Raw genomic sequence first — 19,900 nt, 5'->3', positions numbered from 1 at the left:
TTAATTTTCTTTTCCCTTTCGCTCTTACAATATCCAATCTGTCTATCCTTTTACCCTCGAAATTCACGCCTCCCTTGATTTCCGCCACCAATCCTCCAACCTCCCCTTCGTCAATGTCACGCTTTTCCCATCCACTCGCCCGTCCTCCCCAGTAAATCCCAGCGCTATCTCTATGGTCGTTGCTGTCCCCTCTGGGAGGGCTGGGCGGAGTTCTGCGCACCTCAGAACCAAGTGTTCTATGGTCTCCGTTTCCGTTTTACATGCAGAGCACAAAATATCCACTTCTTCAAATTTGGACCTATACGTTTTTGTTCTCAGAGTCCCTGTCCTAGCCTCAAAAAGCAGTGAACTGCCCCGCGAATTATCGAATAATCGCTCTTTTTTGATGTCCTGTTTTCGTGTCCTATATATGCCTAGCGCCGATTTTTCCTGCATTCTCTCTTTCCACATCTTTCTTTCCGACTCCTTTACCTCCACTTTCACGTTAGTCTTTTGTTGCGTCCCATCCCTCACCCGTAAATACTTCGTTCTTAGCTTTCGGGTTCTATTAGTCCATTTTGTGTTAATACTTTTCATGTACAGATACTTGTACACCTTTTTTGCCCACCTTGTTTCCTCCATTTGAGTTAGTCTCTGATCATATTTCAGTTTGCTGATGGCCTCCCGAACCTCGAACGACGCCCAACCCATATCTCCCTGGACTCCCTCATTCGGAGTGTTCCCATGGGCTCCCAAGGCTAGCTTTCCTACACTTCTTTGTCTGACCTCTAGCCCTGACTGTACTTCTGATTTCATGCACAGGACTGCATTTCCAAATGTGAGGCCCGGTACCATGATTCCCTTCCATACCACCTCCTCTACTTGCCTCCTCCCCCATATCGTTTCGGGCGGGAGAGGCGGGGGCTTCCTTCCCTTTACCACCACCCTCTCTCCTCGAGAGCCGTCGGGCCTCATCGCATCTGCACCGCTGCGTGCCGCCGGCCTGGCGTTGCATAAGTCAATGCTCACGCGCGCTTCAACGAAACGTCTTGATACTGCTACTCGGGGTTCAGCAGACCCCTGCGATGACAAAACGCCGGCTGTAAGCCGCCCTAGGCTAATATCGCATCTGCACCGCTGCGTGCTACCACGGCGCTCTCATATTTAACTTCAAACGCCTAGCTCCACCAACTACTTTACGAGAAATCCTTATTTAACGGGAATAACTTAGCAACTTTATAGTGGCCTTCAGTTGACAAGAACACGAAATGACACTTTATCATCAATTATAACTGCACAAAGAGACAATCGGTGAACAAATTTACAGTAATTCTGAAAACTATGATGAAAACTATGATGTAACATCCGGCGTTTTGTCATTGAACCCCGAGTAGCAGTATCAAGACGTTTCGTTGAAGCGCGCGTGAGCATTGACTTATGCAACGCCAGGCCGGCGGCAGCAAGCCCGCGATGGCGCCGTGGTAGCCCGCAGCGGTGCAGATGCGATATTAGCCTAGGGCGGCTTACAGCCGGCGTTTTGTCATCGCAGGGGTCTGCTGAACCCCGAGTAGCAGTATCAAGACGTTTCGTTGGAGCGCGCGTGAGCATTGACTTATGCAACGCCAGGCCGGCGGCAGCAAGCCCGCGAGAGCGCCGTGGTAGCACGCAGCGGTGCAGATGCGATATTAGCCTAGGGCGGCTTACAGCCGGCGTTTTGTCATCGCAGGGGTCTGCTGAACCCCGAGTAGCAGTATCAAGACGTTTCGTTGGAGCGCGCGTGAGCATTGACTTATGCAACGCCAGGCCGGCGGCAGCAAGCCCGCGAGAGCGCCGTGGTAGCCCGCAGCGGTGCAGACGCGATATTAGCCTAGGGCGGCTTACAGCCGGCGTTTTGTCATCGCAGGGGTCTGCTGAACCCCGAGTAGCAGTATCAAGACGTTTCGTTGAAGCGCGCGTGAGCATTGACTTATGCAACGCCAGGCCGGCGGCACGCAGCGGTGCAGATGCGATGAGGCAAGTAGAGGAGGTGGTGAAAGAAGGAACGGAGAAGAGGAGGAGGAGAGGCGGCGTTGGGCGAGGAGACATATGCAACGCCAGCCCGGGATCAGCCCCAAGACTGCACCGCTTCCCTCTGGACTTTCGCAGGTGAGCTCTTGCCGTTGTCGTCTGCTCTAGATATGCTTTTGTCGGGCTTTCCGCGCCTATTCGTAGCTGTAACCGTTTCATACGCACTTGGCTTGATGTTATCGGGATATTTTAGTAAATTGACTTGCCGCATGGTCAATTTAAAACCAACTGCGTTGCCTAACAGCTCTGAGCATGACATAAATGGGTTTTGCAGCACCGTGAAGCCAATTTGAGGATCCCCTCGCAACTGACAGTATCGAAACTCAACCATGTGTATGTGCGCCGCATTGACTGTGCCTTAACTGAAATCACCCAGCAGTAGTTATTGCCGTTCTACGTATACATGACCGTCAATGTAGTTTTAGACTCATTTTGCTGCATCGCTCTCGTTACTCTTTGAGCATAGAAAGCAGCTAGCCGCGTGGTATCAGGCGAACGTAACCGCACTCTGAGGCGCGGAGGCTTGGCGCGAGCATTTCCTGCCATAGTTATAACGTACTGCATTTAGGTGAAAGGAATCTTGGCGTATTGACGTTTGGAGTATATGGTATTCATTTGGGTGCAGTTGTATAACGTGGATGCTGCTTCATGTCCAGATGCAAAACGTGGGTGGAGTTCTGCCGCAACCTCAGCCTGGAGAAGACGCCGTGCCAGCTGCGAGACCTGAGGGTTTCTTCCAAGCACTACGACGTGTATCTGCGGCCAGGACGGCTGCGTCTCGATGCTGTGCCTACTCGAGGAAGGAGTGGCTGTATTGAATGTCCCTGCGCTTCACTTTAAACTGCACTTCATGTATATTTTAGTTTGATTAGAATTGCTTCAAATTACTTCGGTTAGCGACAAGGAGCTGTCGAGGTTGTGCGCAGGCCTTATGTATGGTGTAATGCTCTAGCGTTGAGCAGATTTGTTGATGCTAAAACTTGTTTTTAATACTGTCATGCAGGTGTGAACATAGCTGCTATATTCTGTCAGTTGAAGAAATGAAATGTGAAGAGTAATCCCTGTGTGCTGCATGGTCTATGTGTTGATGCACCTACTTATGTCATGTCATGTTTGCCTCAATGGAAGCTGTCGTAGCACTGTTTTCTATGCTTTTCAATTTCCTACCTGGCAACGTTCGCGGAACTTCAGGGCTTTTTCCTATCCGCACTGTGACCATTGAGATGAATAGCCAGCTTAAAAAAACTACTGCTTGAGCTGCCTGTGTCGCGCATTTTTTGTTGGTGTGCTTTATCACTGTATTTGTTTGGTTGTTGTAATAAACCATGAATATGAAAACCATACTTGCCGTACACGGTATTGCAAACTGTGCACTTGAGCCTGTGCTTTGTGCATCAAACCTTGATATACTCACAAGCACTAGTACCAGTATTTCCACCAAGGTTTCCACTACGAATCATGCATGCTTACCCGGCGTCTGCTAGTGTTGCTGCCTTTCTATGCTGCCTTCTTTGCCAGTCACTTTCACTGGGTTCCCAATTGCACATTAACAAGGCCATAACTAGCAGGAACTCGAGCACATTTGACTGGCAAATGTTGGTGCGCACTGAAAGGCAACCTTGAAGTGATACCGGATCGAAAATGCGGGTTCTATAAAAAGACCACTTCATAATTCGCGCCAAAAGCTTACGTATGCGTGACGTCACTCATACGTAGTTTGCCCCCCAAATTGGGGGCGCTGGGGTGCCCCCATGAGCCGCCATGTTTTAGACCAATGGGCGTCTATGGAGCCTTCGCTACCATGGTATATCTACCTTGGAGTTGGCGCCTTCACATTCCCTCTGGAAGCGAAAATTCCAAGTATCTGCGTCCAGTTTCCTGAAACAGGGGCAAGTGAGAATAATACGGATATGTGTTGCTGGCAAGTGCTAAAATTGTACATCTAGAAAATGTAATTTCAAGCAGCTTACCTGTGAATGGCTGGAACAGTACAATCATACCGTGGTCCGCCAGAATGCCTTTTTGGTCACTTGATGATTGGTCGCCAAGGTCAACGAAACCCTCAATGCCACCTGAATTGCAAAAAACAAAAATGGGATAATACCGAGCCCTTTATTCTTTCTTACGCCATTTGCAAATTTTTACCTATGCAGCAATTCAGGTTGAGCATTGATTTTCTAAAGTTAAATTGGAATGTGCCTTTGGAACTAGGCACCTGAAAATTAAACCGATGAGTTCATGCATTGTGGACATGGGAGTAAAACTCACCGTTAGATTTCACATCAAGGTGCTCTGACAACTTCAGTTCGTCGATTACGAGACCGCCATGACGGCTGAAGGCATCCATGTCCTTTGTTTTTTCCCCGAGGGCAGCGTACACTTTAGGATTCAGTCCAAAGCAACCCTTGAAGCGTTGTAGATATTTCTTAAGGCAGGTTCGACCTGGAAGTACCATGACTTTTTCTTTCCGCAAATGTTCATAAAGTCTGGGACTGCGCATCCGCATCATTATGCACTCAACAATCCATTCGTCAGAGTAAGCCATTCCTCTGACTGATTTTCGTTGAGCAGCCGCGAAGCAGTTCTTGACTGCAAGTTGCTGTTTCTGAGGGAGAGCCCGAATCCTAGCTTCTAGAGCCTCTTCGGTGATTGATTTATTTTCTTCTTTCATTCGAGTCACTTGTTCCTGCACACTGGCAAGTTTCTTTTTTGTCCTTCTCAAGTTGCGGGAGATGTTCTGGCGTTTATTTTTCTCACTGCTGGTCCTTTTCTGCTTCTTCAACCTGCACATTCGGTTTTGAGCAAGCACTCGCTGGTATTTGCATTGGGCACAGGAACTTCCTTCAGTTTCCGTTGTTAACAAGCACCTTGCTGCAAAGTACATCTTCCTGTACTGGATATGTTTGCTTGACACTGGCTTTATGCCACTCCCACAGCAAAGGACCATCGCAGAAACTTTCTGTACCAGCAATTCTGCCTCGCTGCGCGTCGTAAGCACCTGCTTGCTGTGCTCCCTTCCTCGCAAGTGCACAGTGGCTAAAACAGTCCCCCCTGCAGGCAAGGCCTTGCTAAATGTAACCATTCTTTCAATGAACAAAGTTTCGAAATTGTTTGCTTCGGCTTCGCACAAAGCATAGCACAAATTTTCACCGGACGCACTTGGGACTTTCATCCATGCAATCGGGATGCAGATATCACTAAATGGGTGGCCACTCTCGGCTGATGGCAGCTGTACAGCCTGGCTGTCACTTTGCGACGGCCGCGGTGACTCTTTCTCTGAACCGACCCTTTCGACGGGGTTGATGCCGGCAGCGGCATCGTCATGACAGGCAGAACTGTCAATATTATCTTTTGCACTGCTATCGGTCACATCGAACGGCTCAGATTTGTTTCGGCGCCGTTTTGGAGTAGGCTCCTGCAAACAAAGGTTCCTCACCTTTCTCTTGAGTGCTTTTTTGGGCACTAGATGCTTGGGATATTGCTCAAACAATGTTGGCACGGCATCAGGTGTTAGACGCGGTTTTTCTCGAGCTATCTCGTTCACCACGCCGTTCACAGTCACCTTGAATGAACGTTCAATGTATTGCTCCTCAAAATGTTTCTCGCACACCACGGATGCTGGTGTCAACCGCCGGTCCTTTCTTTTCATCAGTCTTTCCCACTCCAGCAATCGCGCAGCGTCGGTGGGAGCAGTAAACAAAGAAACATGCTGCTTATTCGAACGGTACCCACTTGTACACAGCGGGACGAAACACGTTCTCTCCTTGCTCTGTCTCTTTGGTTTGGACATGTTGTGTCGATAGCACTTGATGAAGTGGCACCAAACATTAACCCTGTGCCACGGTGAAGAGCAGATACGGACACAAGGCAGACAATAACGGGCGCACAGCAGCAACAGCTTTCAAACGTGTGACTTTACGATGCGAAAGTGCCGCGTCGTCTGCTGTGGCAGTACCCTCCCGACAAGCAGCGCCATCTGTCGCCTGCATTGGGCTTTCATCGGAAACGCAGCCATCCTCTCCCATAGCGGAGCCCTTGCGCTCGTCACACTAGCAGTATTCTAGGCACTATACTATTACCCAACGTTTCTAGATAAAGACAGTTGGGAAACTGCGCCGGCGAACCAGGGAGCAGAGCGGCCCCACGCGATCGCCATCTAGGCGGTGGCGCTGCAGTCGCTTTAGGATGAACGCATCGTCTGCTACTCCCAGCTTGAGGAGCGTCGTAAGGAGATGGCTCGCATCCGTTAAAAAAACAACGTATTTAAGGAATATTACCCACCCGAGGAATATTATCAACATAAACTACGAGGAGGCAAGCGGTACGTCATGTTTCTCTAAACCGCGGAAAGAAGGGCTTCCAGTTTTTTCCGATATATTTAAAGCCAAAAGCTCAACCTCGAGCACCCTGCCCTCACGTACCCCAGACGTGGAGCGCACGCGGACTTCGCAATTCGTAGGTGAGCGCGGCTAGAAGTATAGTGTACTAGAATCTAGTACACTATACTAGAAGCAGTCGCCCCCGGCGCAGACGATGCGAGGCACGAACTAACGTTAATCATTCGCGCAGCAAACTGTGACCATGCGCAGTCAATGGGCGCCGCGGCGGTGAAGAGAAATCGTGGCCTCTGAGATCAAGCGCAGTGTTAAAGTACCGATGCTTCAGCTGGTCACGGAGGCCGTAGAAAACCAACGCGGTACTCTCACCACCCAAGAGATGACGCTCGCATCTCTTTGAGATGAAATCGGCGACAGAAAGGGGCCGCATACCCGGAGAGAGTTTTCCAACTGTCTTTATCTAGAAACGTTGCTATTACCTCATATAGTTTCTTACTATTACCTAGAGGGAAAGCTGGCAGCCCGTCTATGGGAGTTTCAATGGAAACCCCTCGTGACCACTTCAGCCACCATGGGCGCTCAAAGCATCATGGGGCGGTGAGCTACTTGTTGCGGAACTTCAACTTTTGGCCAAAAAATAATGCAAGAATAAGCGCTATTCGATAATCAAGAATGTCCTAACATTCAATAATCTGTCTGTAAATTGCAACAAACGAGCAGAAAAGCATTTAAGTGCAAAGTTCGCCCAAAATAAGGCATGGCTAGCTCTCCTATTGGCCCAGTGATGAACACTACAAAAACTAATATTTCGTAATTAACAAGCGCACTTTTAAAAGTAAATATATTTAAAAAAAATGTTGTTGCTTAAACACTATAAGAGGTTTTTAATGGCATTTCATAAAAGTGAAACCTTTTATTGGCGTCGTGTGTCGTCGCGTTTTCACTACTATGGGTTTTGCACACTGCGTTCGCGTGAAAGTCGTCTGCGCACACACGAACAGAGTTTTCGGAATGAAACGTCTTAGTAGTGCCACTACATGTTTCTGAAAAATTACGACTGTGCCGCAACAAGTAGCTCACTGCCCCATGATGCTTTGGGCGTCCATGGTGGCTGAAGTGCAGCGCCGCCAGCTTTCCCTCTAGGTAATAGTAAGAAACTCTATGTATTACTATAGTGTACTAGAATATCTAGTACACTATAGTATTACCTAGATGGAAAGCTGGCGGCGCTGCACTTCAGCCACCATAAACGCTCAAAGCATCATGGGGCGGTGAGCTACTTGTTGCGGAACAGTCGTAGTTTTTTAGGAACACGGAGTGTTATTACTAAGATGTTTCATTCCAAAAACGCTGTCCGTGTGTGCGCAGACGACTTTCGCGCGAACGCAGTGTGCAAAAACCATAGTAGTGAAAACGCGACGACACACGACGCCAATAACAGGTCTTACTCTTCCGAAACAACAACATTTTTTTTGAAAACATATTTACTTTTAAAACCCAGGTGAAAATCTTTCCCAGCTCAACTGGTTTATGGAACAATTTCCAGCTGGTTCAAGTTGGAACCAACTGGAGCCCAGCTGATTCCAACTGGAACCAACTGGCAATTGTTCCATAAACCATTTGGGCTGGGAAAGATTTTCGCCAGGGAAGTGCGCCTGTTAATTACGCAATATTAGTTTTTTTAGTGTTCATCACTTGGCCAATAGGAAAGCTAGTCCTCTCTTATTTTGGGCAAACTTTGCACTTAAATGCTTTTCTGCTCGTTTGTTGCAATCATGAGACAAGATATTAGGGCCATTTTTTTTACCTACACTGGCTACACTAGTGTAGCCAGTGTTATTGATTTCATTATACACTTGCTACACCAGTGTAGCCAGTGTAGGTAAAAAAAATGACCCTATTGAAGATTAGGACATTCGTAGTTATCTAACAACTTTATTTTTTTATTATTTTTTGGCCAAAAGTTGTAGTTCTGCAGTCGGTAGCTCACCGCCCCATGATGCTTTGAGCGCTCATGGTGGCTGAAGTCAACGTTCCTCACAAGGCCTCGAAGCATAGAGCTAATATACCAACTCGAAGGCTGAAGTGGCCCTCGAGGCGAGGGGTATCCGTGCAAGCTCCCATAGAGGGGTCGCCAGCTTTGCGTACACTTAAGGCAAACAGTTGAAGCAGAGATTTTTAAAAACAGCTCAATTTATTACGCAAACAACTTTTAATTATGAATTTACTAATGAAGCGCTACAAATTTTATCAACGCTGGTGAATGCCCGTAGAAAAAGGCGCATGCCCATCACCTCACGCATCAACCACATCAACCATGGCTACTTTATTAGCCGTGCGCGCTTTGCCATCGCTTTTGAGTACGTTACTTGCGAGTTTTTCGCAACTTGAGCAGATGAACAGTACCTTTATGCTCTGAATGCAGGTGCAAAGGCGAACCTTGCGCTCACAGCAGCGTCCAGAATGACCGCCGGCGGCTTGCAGCTCCTCCGGTCTTTCGTCGCGCCGCCAATCATGCACCGTGGCCCCCGGTATGGTGCCTGCTGAAATGCTCGCTACACTTTGGTCTTGTTTCCGAAAAGGATATGTATTAAGCAGTGTCTGAATTTAACCTGTGATAAATTAGTTCGCTCATAAGTCTCAGTTTAGCGCAACTTTGCAATGCTTGCATTCCTTCCCATCAGCGGAGATAACGTGGTTCTTTCTCTTGACTAGGACCGCACATGCGCGATAGAACGCTTTGTCGCAAGAGGTGCGATGATGTTGAACTGCAAAAAAAAAAAAAAAAAGTGCTGCTATGCCGTGGAATGGCGGCGGCGTGATCGCACTGCAGCGTCATGAGGAAAGTGGTTGCGCTTAATCGCTGTGACCAATGGCCTGTTTCCTGGGCTTCCCTTAACCGAGTTCTTTCGGTCGGAGCGTGTTTGGGAGTGCTATCATCATGACGCAAAAGCACAGTCGCGTTCCAATTTTTAAATCTCGTGGGGTTTAGTTTTAAGAGAGAGGCTAGGCTAGAGTGGTAATGACAAAAACAGCCAAAGTTGGCGTTTCCTAAGATTCTCTGTAACGTTTGCACAGAAAAATTTGTGCTAATGTTAACCATAAAAAGTTTCGCTCGTTTTTCTTTGTTTAAACAATAAGTCAGTTTGGGCACAGTTAAAATCAAAGACCTGTCCAAGGCCTACCATTCAATTCTTTGTGCAGTGCATTCTTTGTGCATTGTCAAGCCATGGCAAAAGTTATTTGGAGTCACCTTCAGTATTCCCATTAAGGCTCCTGCTCAGGAGAAAAAGCGGTATAGTCTCATTGGTGTCGTTGGGCAGAAAAACAGGTGGATCTCTGGAATGAAAGTGATTAAACAACGTGACATTTAACGTGAATTTTAAGGTCACCACATGTCTCAAAAGATGTAAGCTTGTAAAGTAAATCCGCTGTAAAAAAATTCAGGAATTTTAGTTGTATTCGAACCTGCGAGTTGTACACACACACATTACCCCTACACCATGCAAGCACTTTCTTTTTTTCCCCAAAACAAAAACCTGTTTATTTTCAATAACATATGCAATACAGTTGTAAAAGACAGAGAATATGATCTAAAATTATAACACTCATATTTTTATATAAGGAGACAAGTAAGCCAGAGAGAAGGAAACTGTATACATGCAACTATCATAGGGTGGGAATGTACAGAAAGGTTGGAGAGAAAGGTCAAATATTGCAGTCAAGGAAATTACGAGATGAGGCACGATTAAGGCGAGGGAAAAAAAACAGCAATAAACAAAACTCTCCTTGGGTGGGAAAGAAAACTCAAGGCTGAACGATGGAAATGGGACAAAGAATGGAAAGAATCAGAGGAGGCCCGCTGGTGGAGGCCGCGCTGACAGTCTTTGCCGGCTTTTTCAGTTAGAAAGAGTGATTTTTTCGGCACAGCATTGTCAGCAGTGTACTACAGTACGTCAGAATACAGCTAAGACGTGCTCACTAGCAGGCTGGCTAACTAATATTGAATGGTTAACTTTTTAACTATTCCTGTTAGGCTCAATAATTATTAAGAGGTGTGTAGCCCACCATAAGTAATCCCCATATCACTTTTTAGAATTCTGAAAATGCGGCAACCCTTGGTGCTGCGGCACTACAAATTTTGGCTATTTCGACGAGTTGCGTTCACTGGAGAGGTTGCTTTGCCTACAATCTTCTCGGAAGCGCATGTATTTTAGCATGGTATAGCCAAAATTTGTTGGGCCACAGAACCGAGGGTAACTGCGTATTCGAAATTCTAAAAACTGATATGGATATTAATTACGGTGGGCTGCATGCCTCTCAGTAATTAAGGAGCCTAACAGTAATAGTTAACTATTTAGTATCAGTTAACCAGCCTGCTAGTTAGCATGTCTTGGCTGTATTCTGATGTACTACACTGTAGACTACGGTATAGAGAAAAAAGCGCTTTTCTAACTGAAAAAGCCTATTTTTAAAAATTGTTTAATGTCTTGGGTGAAACACCCTACATAGTGCAGACTGAGCAATTGAGTGATTGTGTAGAAGACAGGTCTCAGATGGTGCGGGCTGACATACAGCTTTGGCTTCAGTGCATTTAGGTGGTAGAGGCTCAACGAAAGGAGCCATGCATGTATTTAGAGGTGTTAGTAATAAGGCAGCAGTTGCTCATTAGCATGCCTCCAAGTGCAACTATCATTCCCACTTGATCACTTCAGCCTTTCCCTGCTATCTCCTAGCCATCCTGGTTAGCTTAATGTGTAGAGTGGTGGTCCCAGTTTCGACCCCTGAACAAGGACCAAGTTTCTGTGAAAGCTGTATGGTTACGCTTGAGCATGGATGGTACCTAATCTTTTGATGTTCAGTGCCAAGGTAAGGATAAGGCATTTTGAATTCCATCTGGCTGTTTAAATAGTAGCTGCTGCACGGTTTTCGCAGGCCACTTCTGCAGCTGGCACCAGTGGCGGCACTGGAGCAGAGCCGCAGCATCACAAAGTTCAATATGCGAAATGGCCAGCGGAGAACATGCAAAGCTGTGGTGAAAAGGTTCATGCGTCTGAACTGTGGCCTGTGGATACGGCCTCGATCTGGCAGGGCTAAGAACCTCTGGAAAAAGCCCGACCACATCTTGGAAGGCCTACGTACCCATGTTTTCTGCAACAGGACTCAGTGTAAAATGCTCGACAAAATGGTTGGCGACTACTGGAAAAGGCCCAAGTACTACGTGGATGATCCTTATGAACCATACCACGAGCGGAACAACTTCTTGCATGCCAAGAAAACCTGGTGGTAGGCAGAGTATAGATTTGCTTAGTCGACACCCATGAATAAAGTCTGGGTATAAAAGCCAGCTTTTATTTCACACTGTTTTCAATCATGGTGGAGTACAGAAAATAGACTTGTCCCTCACAAACAATGTCTGGGCATGGTCTGCGAGGCTGTGCAAGCAGCGACATACAACCCTGTGCAAACACAAGGCAAGCAAGCTGCACCACCCTTCCACTGGGCGCTTAGCCACAGCTTGTTGGCCACCAGTGGGAGCTGCAACATTCCACACTTTCAACATGATGCATTCGAGAAGCACCAGTTCTTACTCTCAAGCCTGGCAGTACTTGTACAGAAAGCTTTCCAGTGAGGGCATCCATCTTCCAGCAACCGGCTTGTGAGAACACAAAGACCCTATGTGCATGAAAAGCTGGCGTTCAATGCCACTTGCTATGCCCTACCACTTCCCCGACCACAGCATATGTTATGCATGATCCATGCAGCTGATACGTTTTCAGTGCAGCAGTGCGTTCCACCAACTCTGAGCTACTGTTCCACTTTTTTCTACTGCACGGCAGAGCCCCGAGAATGGAAAATATAGCCGCAGACAGTCACTAGTGGCCAGAAATGGACTCGGCAGATAGTGTTGGATCATCACTGTAGAACTGATGACATCGGCACTGATTTGGTTCCTTTGTTTACTGATATCACTTTGTGGACTGTGTTCTTTTTCTTGTTCATGATGCAGTTGATATTCGGACGAGATAATTTGCCAGATGCATCATGTGTGATGTCCTTACCCAAAGAAGCACTTCGTAGCTTGCTTAAGCCAGCCTTTCCAAATGCCAGTGTTGACACAGGCTGGTGCACCTTTTCTTGTCCTCTATAGAAAATGCCTGCAGTCTTTGCTACAAGAAAATTTATGGTTGGTTTATTGGGGTTTAGCGTCCCAAAGCGACTCAGGCTGTGAGGGACGCCGTAGTGGAGGGCTCCGGAAATTTCGACCACCTGGGGCTATTTAACGTGCACTGACTTCGCACAGTACACGGGCCTCTAGAATTTCACCTTCATCGAAATTCGACCACCGCGGCCGGGATTGAACCCACGTCTTTCGGGCCAGCAGCCGTCTTTCGGGCCAGCAGCCGAGCGCCATAACCACTCGGCTACCGTGACAAATGAAAACAGAATGCAGGCACAAGTCTCCTACCTCAAGTGCTTCTCCATTAGGAAAAGGCAGGAACTTATATGGTGCAGTAAAGTTACAGCCACACACACACCTGCTGCATGTTTTCAAAGCCCAGTTATACAGAAATTTTTCTTTTGGATGGGTGTCTTCACTACAACTCTGAATTGGAGGTCATCTAATAGGGTGCGTTTTGATCTATTAGATGGTTTGGTTTGGTTTTGTGGGGTTTAACGTCCCAAAGCGACTAAGGCTATGAGAGACGCCGTAGTGAAAGGCTCCGGAAATTTCGACCGCCTGGGGTTCTTTAACGTGCACTGACATCGCACAGTACACGGGCCTCTAGAATTTCTCCTCCAAAGAAATTCTAGCCGCCGCGGCCGGGATCGAACCCGCGTCTTTTGGGTCAGCAGCCGAGCACCATAGCCACTGAGCCACCGCGGCGGCATGATCTATTCGAGTGTTAACATATGAAAAGGTTTCTAGAATAAAATTAGAACCTTTCCTGGTGGTCAGGAAAGCATTAAAAAGCAGATTGTTCCCAGGCGTATCAACTCATCAGCCAACATTTCTGCCAGGCAGCACAATAGGCATTAAAAATTCCTTTGTGGAAAATAACTTGCTCCACTACAATAGCACGAACTAAAATACCCTCGGAATAATTTCAATGGAATGAAATGTACACTAAATCCCCATAATCAGTGGCAGCTTTAAAGGTCCAATCCGGGACTCCCGCAGTCTTGTAACCAGTTGCAGCCCCTGTAGACTTCCTACCCAGTCTCCCTGTGCTACATTTTCCTTCTCTTGAAAAAACATTCCAGCATCACAAGTGCTCCAAGTAACATTTGTTGCATTTCAACCTGTTGGCTCTTGTGTGGACAGCAGCTCGTGACAGCTCAAAAGCTAGTGTCCACTACTATTAGCGGTAACATAACATTCACTACTGTAGCAGGTGAATGGCTCAAGGTCATTGTAACTCAGTGCCAAGTGAGGGTTCATGGTACAGCTGTTCTTTGGTAAGCGATGGTTAGTGGGCTACATTCTTGCCATTCTATGTAGGACAACATAGCACACTTGTATTCATTCCCTGAAAAGCCAACAGTAGACATGACAGTTCTTTGAGCATACATATACACAGCATTGCAGTAATTAAAAAAAAAACTACAAAACAGCCACCACTGCACACCACACAAATAGGAAGGCATCACCGCACATTGGTATTGTTTACTGTCCTTTCATCTTTTTACTGGTACTCGTGGCATTACACGCACAAGCTGCTTTTTCTGTACACCTTACCGAGTGGTGCAAAATGTATTGTATGAATAAGGTCACTTGAGTGACTATCGTGCTTTGCTACAGCACCTGCGTCTTTGGATTGAGTGCACCTGGAGACGAAAACAAAAGGCGTAATATCTAACACCAGGATCTTTCACAGCAAATGTTGCTACCTTGCACATATGTCGCTACTAGCAGCATACATGAAAGGAGCAGCTTTTGACAACTGGGGAGCTGCAGCTTTGCACTGACTGAACACTTAGCAGCCAAGTGACAACACTGTGAGCACCAAGCATGTGCAAATGCCTGCTGCTTCACAAACTGCTTCCATGTAGGGCTGCTGGTCATTCAAGGTACAGGCATCGTGCAGCTCAGCCAGCATGACTGGTGTGCTATGCAAACTAAGAGGTTCAAAGAAGTGCTGGCTGTGCCGATTTCTCATGAACCACTGTGGCATCGGAGCTCAATCGATGCTTCACAGACCAGCAATGTCCAGAGCAAGTCTGCGCCGCAGTCGACTTTCAGTAGTGTGATTGATATATATATATATATACATGAAGCCAAGGACAGCATAAGGGTATGTTTTCAATTCGATAGCACAGACGCCTCATTGCAGTGAACTTTGATCAAGGCGCAATGAAGTCTGTCAGGTGTGCACGGAATGGAAGGAAACAGCGGGACATTTGAACTACCGCAGCAGGAACACTCAAAGCCACAAAATATTGCATTCTGGCGCATAAGTTACATTGATCACTAGGATATTTGTAGTTTATTAAAGTGATAGCACGAAGGGTCTCGTTACACGAAGACCCCAATGTTGGTATGCTGAGAAAAGATGGCCTACTTCTCCACCAGGTTGTGAGCAACCTGCCCCCCGTGTCAGATGGCAATGAAATTAATTCAAGTAAAACTAATGCCCACCGTGGCACTGCGTATTGCTTGCGAAGAGCAGCCTGGGTCTCACAAGCCCCACTGGTGGCATTGTTTTAAACAGCCACCTGTTGCTGCACGGGCTGGCGCATCACCACTGCGCCAGTAGGGGTACGAGGATTCCTTGTGACCTATACTGTAAAGAATGACCAATTCGCACATATGGCAATGTAGGCAGAGCCTAGGCAAAAGAAAGAAGGGGCGCATTTTTATTACAAAGGATATGCGAAGGGATATGATACCCCAGGCTGCTGAAGGGACCTCCTTAAGGCAGAGCTTGAGTGTCCCCCCCCATGTCTTTTTTTTCTTTTGTAAATGAATTCGCCAACACCACTTCATAGATCCCAACCCACGTCACCTTAGGTGCTCCACCAATGGACAGGGGTGGAAGTGCTGCGCTAATTGCGCCATGCTGTGCCAATTCGATCTCCTGCGCCTAAACGGCAATTTATGCCCATTGCAAGTATACAGAGCCAAATTTAGCCGAGTGTTATTGTCGGCTGGGCAACACTAGGCGCTTGCTACGAAACAGACCCAACCGCATTCGCATCGGCAGTTGGGTTTGCTCCTGGTGTGGTCCCTGCTCGTGGTGGTCGACGCGGCTGTCACGAAAAGCTGTACAAGCATGAGTAAAATATAAGTACTTTTAACTATTACCTGGTAATATAACTTGAGTGCGGCCGGTATTGTGAACTGCCCTCACATAGCAAGCTGTATTTATTGTGCGGACAACAGGATACCAGGTTCACTCACATAATTTGTACACTTTTTTCAGTAATTTAGGGCTCCAAAAAGAGATGCGGAGATGTCGCGAACACGTCCTAAAAAAACTCCATGAAAGTCATAACGCGCATATATTCCCTACATTGTCGCGCATACGTTGATCCCCCACTCTCACCCCTCGCTGGTAAAAAAAATCTATATACAGGTCGACGCAACCCCCCCGTCCCCGCGGGATGGTATGACGCCGCGTGCGCAGCTCAACGCGCAATGATAGAATCACAGAGCCAGCAGTCAGGAGCCAATGGAGATAAACGGTGCTAAAACGGCGTCCTCGCGATAGGCCTGGCTGACTAGCGGCAAACCGAACTGCCAGCGGTTCGGTTGTTTAGGATTCCGGACACCTTGTCCTGGAAAGCTACCACCAGCACGAGTGGGCCGGGTAAACTGCGCACGAGTATAATTTTCTTTTCAGTGAAGTGCTCTGGGTTTGTTTAATACAAATAAAACTGTCCACATTATGTTGTTTTCGTTTTTTTCTGAACTGAAATTAATAACAGCTAATGTACTGCAAGAGCTGTTTGTAGTAGCTGCCACATGTCTGTTTTTTTGATGAACCCTAGCAAATATCTTCAGAACAATTGCAGTCCTTTTAATTAATTCTGGCCTGTGGGATTCGTGATCAATATTTATGTAGTTTTTGGACTAGTTACAAACAAATTGCTCTCAGCCGTATTTAAATGTCGCCAGCCTGCTCCAAAAGTGCTCTGAAATAGCTTGCAAATTGCTCCAAACCTGCTCCAAAATTGGACTTTTGCTGCTCCTAAGCTGCTCCAAAATAAGACTTTTGCTGCTCCCGTGACTGCTTCATAAAACTGGAGCCTGCTTCCACCCCTGTACAGCAGTGGCTGACTCCCTCCCCAGAAAAAAAAATAAAAAATTCTTAGAAAGCTGGTTGAATGGAAATTTTTTAAACGCTATGAAAGATGCGCCATGCAGATTGTCTGGCGGGTAGGTTGTATAGCAAAGCAGACATTCTGTCCATGATAGAGTGCAATTAAAGCAATTATTTAAAATTAATTCATCAGCTTTTTAAATTGTGTATAACAGTGCAAGAGTACGCAAAATTGATGTACGAGGTCTGTATTGCATTTGTAAATATCTTGAAAATGCCTTTTTCCCAAGTTGGACACATGCAAGCCTCTTTTTGATTGGGCAAAGAGAAGCCTAAAACCAACACCTTCCAATAACTTCTCCACTTTGGTCAAGCAAGGACGTGAAAGTCGACACTGGTTTGTGCCACGCAGATTTCTGGCATGCCCTCCACGCCACGGGATGACCAGAGTAAATCTCTGCATGCTGTCAACTTTTTTCGCTGCTCCATTTTCATTATGTGGGTTGACAACGGGCCCAGCCACCAGCCAGCATACTGCAGACTTAGTGAAGGATTCTCAGAAAAATGAGGTTTTCCACTAGCGCTGTCTGATGTTGATGTAAGATGACATGCGGCATCCGAGAATTTTATTTCTTGAGGAAATATGGACTCAAGGCGCAGGCTTGGCGCAGATTACTCGTATTTAATTGTCATAGCGCGCAGCAGTCTTTGCTTTTTGGCACAATTTGGCGCAGTTGGAACAGCAATCACATCACTGAACTTTGTTTGCTACTCACACGCTTTCCTATAAAAAAGGAAGCTTTGCGAACTTCTGCACTGGTTACAATTTCAAGGGGTCATGAGATTTGAACAACTGAGATTGAACTACTCTGCTTGGCGGGCAGCTCTTTATAACCACTGTTGCTACATGTGATTTCTAAATAATTTGACTGCTGTTAACATTGGTACCTTCACGACTATCCTTCCTAGAAAGGCATGCTGAGATTCTAAAGTATGCCACCAATTTCCATCAGTATGCAGGCATGTTCTATGGACTACATACATGGAAAATTTTGTATTCCATTTTAAAAGCTTCATTCAGCTGCATATATATAGACTGTGAAGCTACAGAACTCCAGAACCATTTGGCTGTAGTATGACACCCGTGCAGCTTCTCTACCGACATCGAAGTGCACATGTGTTACCCTGGACTAGCATGATCTTTTTGGTGCTCTTCTGCCGCAGTAACAACCTTGTGCAAGTCATCATGATATATTCACAGCTAAAACATGCTGTTCTGAATGCTGAGCCATACAATTAGAACATTACAAGTGGTTCACTTCTATGCCATAGACAAAAAGTGTGTGACACTAAGGTGAATACAAATACATGAAATGACTAGCACTATAGTAAAAAGCACATTTATCATGCCAGTGTTAAGTACAGCCTGGAGCAGAAGCCAACAGACTGCTGCATGCAGTTAGTTCCACATGGTAATGGATACTGTAGACTGGAAGCCCAGAACTGAAGCCAATTGGTGGGAATGCATGGTGTTGCAAGCAGTGCCATGCAGAGTGCAGTGAAAGCACCGATCCTCTGCTGCAGCCCAAAAAGGTCTTGGATAGCATCACAAAACCAATTGTGGGTGAGGGAATGTTTGTGGCAATCACTTGCAACATGATGCCTTGAGTGGACCTGATACTTTGTTGCATTTACTGCACCTTCCCTGGCTAGAGGCAGTGTAGAATGTCGGTGTATGTCAGGTCCCACCAACCTACTTGTATGTTCTACATATCTAATGGCAGTTATTGGGTTTTCCTTGCTTCCTACAAATTGCCACTCAACACATTTAGTCATTGCTTTATTCAAACAGATGAACATGATGCAATGTCCCTCCCAAATTAAATAAGCATGCACCCATCATAGTATGTCTGATGGGTGGAAAGTAAAATGGTATGCACTGCACAGAGAAAAGTGTCAAAAAGCACTTGTATGTACATGCTTTGGAACCGGAGGTATGAAGAGGCTGAGGGTATTGCTTGGGGCTTGCAACATGGTTCCTTCTGTGGCTCAAGCAGTGAAACCTGCACTGCTGGCGGCAGCCATTGGCATTGGTTCATTTCTGTTTTGATGGGACAATATCTGCAGAAAAAGGCTCTTTAGAGATCATTACATGCACAGGCTCCAGCAACAGACACGGCTAAGGCCCCTAGTTAGTGTGTTGGCAGTCATATCCCCAATTTTTTTTATGCTACTGTTGTTGCTGACATCAGTAGGGAAGGAATTTATGGGGTGTGAATAGTGTTTTTTTTGGTTCCAACACATAGTAATTTTCTTTGAATAACTTTGAAGCAAACGTTTTGAATACTTCTCGTGCACAGAAAAGGTTGCACAGCACAATAAGCATATTCAAAATCGTATTTTTCTAACACACAAAGCCATTACGTGAAAAAAAAAAAAAACAATGCATTAAAGCTTTGTCACACTTACTGAAGCTGTGTTGACTTTCTACAAAAATTGCCATTGGAAGTTGGGGGAGTTGACTAACATGCTCTTCAGATACAACATCGATGTATCTGCCTTCCACACAGCAGCGGCAGCCACTGCTTAGCGCTTTGTGCTGCCCACTCCTGCACCCCTTCTTTCATCCACTCAACTAAGCGTCCTCTTTTTCTCAACAACCCACCCTGCCTTCTTGCCACATCCATAGCCACCTTCTCCTATGCTCTCCTGTTCATCTTAAAGCAGCGCGAAACACAGGACGAGAGAAAGAAACAAGAGACGACACGAGCGACAGTTGTTAGATTGCGCTCGTGTCGTCTCTTGTTTCTTTCTCTCGTCCTGTGTTTCGCGCTGCTTTAAGATGAATCCGTTCCAACTTGCCCAGTTTTCTGTTCTAGTTAGCTCTCCTGTTCGCAGTGTGATTTCTTGTTTGCCCCAAAATTACTAAAAAGCTGGTTTCTCCCAGTAGCTTGCGAGCTTGGTGGTCAATTTAGCTATCTTTAACAGGTGGAGATAAAAAAAAAGTTGACACTGTTCACGCCTTTTCCAAATGCCATGGAGGCTATCATTATGTAGCTGTTATGCCCATCCCTTATGTAATGCCCCATACCCTGAAGTCTTTCAGAAAATAAATATAAATCTGAGAAAAAAACATCCACGTTATCTTCGTGCAAATACAGTAAACATCTGAATTCTCCTGAAAGCAAGAATCTGGTGATAAAGTTTTGCTGACGCATTGACATGCTTGCTCCCGCACCTGGTCGAGCAAGT

The 19,900-nt window shown here is 46.3% G+C and overlaps 3 protein-coding genes and 1 long non-coding RNA gene across 8 annotated transcripts in view; 2 read left to right on the top strand and 2 right to left on the bottom strand.

Moving 5' to 3' along the window:
- The first annotated feature begins 2,064 nt into the window (after positions 1-2,064).
- LOC149349262 (uncharacterized) lies at positions 2,065-3,387 on the top strand. Its single transcript, XR_016289404.1, has 2 exons — positions 2,065-2,124; positions 2,703-3,387. It is a non-coding gene; the product is annotated as an uncharacterized LOC149349262 (long non-coding RNA).
- Positions 3,388-4,282: 895 nt separating this feature from the next.
- Positions 4,283-5,836, bottom strand: LOC149349261 (uncharacterized). The gene has a single exon (XM_089575426.1). The coding sequence runs from the start codon at positions 5,834-5,836 to the stop codon at positions 4,283-4,285; it is 1,554 nt and encodes a 517-aa protein (XP_089431552.1).
- A 2,786-nt stretch (positions 5,837-8,622) lies between these two features.
- On the top strand, positions 8,623-11,730 carry mRpL35 (mitochondrial ribosomal protein L35). Its single transcript, XM_089578200.1, has 3 exons — positions 8,623-8,743; positions 8,809-8,914; positions 11,319-11,730. The coding sequence occupies exons 1-3, from the start codon at positions 8,647-8,649 to the stop codon at positions 11,671-11,673; spliced, it is 558 nt and encodes a 185-aa protein (XP_089434326.1). The 5' UTR covers positions 8,623-8,646; the 3' UTR covers positions 11,674-11,730.
- Positions 11,716-19,900, bottom strand: part of RhoBTB (Rho-related BTB domain containing) — a 451,872-nt gene continuing 443,687 nt past the window's right edge. For all 5 annotated transcript variants that reach the window (XM_089578199.1, XM_089578196.1, XM_089578195.1 and 2 more), the window contains one exon: positions 11,716-18,769. The gene's annotated coding sequence lies outside the window, so the exon portion shown is untranslated. The remainder of the gene's footprint in view (positions 18,770-19,900) is intronic.

This window comes from Amblyomma mixtum, chromosome 3 (genome assembly GCF_055824585.1).
Source record: "Amblyomma mixtum isolate Tamu chromosome 3, ASM5582458v1, whole genome shotgun sequence".
Classification (NCBI taxonomy): domain Eukaryota; kingdom Metazoa; phylum Arthropoda; class Arachnida; order Ixodida; family Ixodidae; genus Amblyomma; species Amblyomma mixtum.
Note: the sequence above shows the minus strand (reverse complement) of the source record. Positions and strands in the feature narration are given on the sequence as shown.

What these genes read in the sequence shown, in the direction of transcription:
- LOC149349261 (XM_089575426.1), bottom strand. Translation starts at nt 5,836, where the DNA reads ATGTCCAAACCAAAGAGACAGAGCAAGGAGAGAACGTGTTTCGTCCCG.
- mRpL35 (XM_089578200.1), top strand. Translation starts at nt 8,647, where the DNA reads ATGCCCGTAGAAAAAGGCGCATGCCCATCACCTCACGCATCAACCACA. An exon ending in CGCTTTGCCATCGCTTTTGA is followed by an intron (nt 8,744 to 8,808) that starts GTACGTTACTTG and finishes CTCTGAATGCAG; the next exon opens with GTGCAAAGGCGAACCTTGCG. An exon ending in ATCATGCACCGTGGCCCCCG is followed by an intron (nt 8,915 to 11,318) that starts GTATGGTGCCTG and finishes CGGTTTTCGCAG; the next exon opens with GCCACTTCTGCAGCTGGCAC.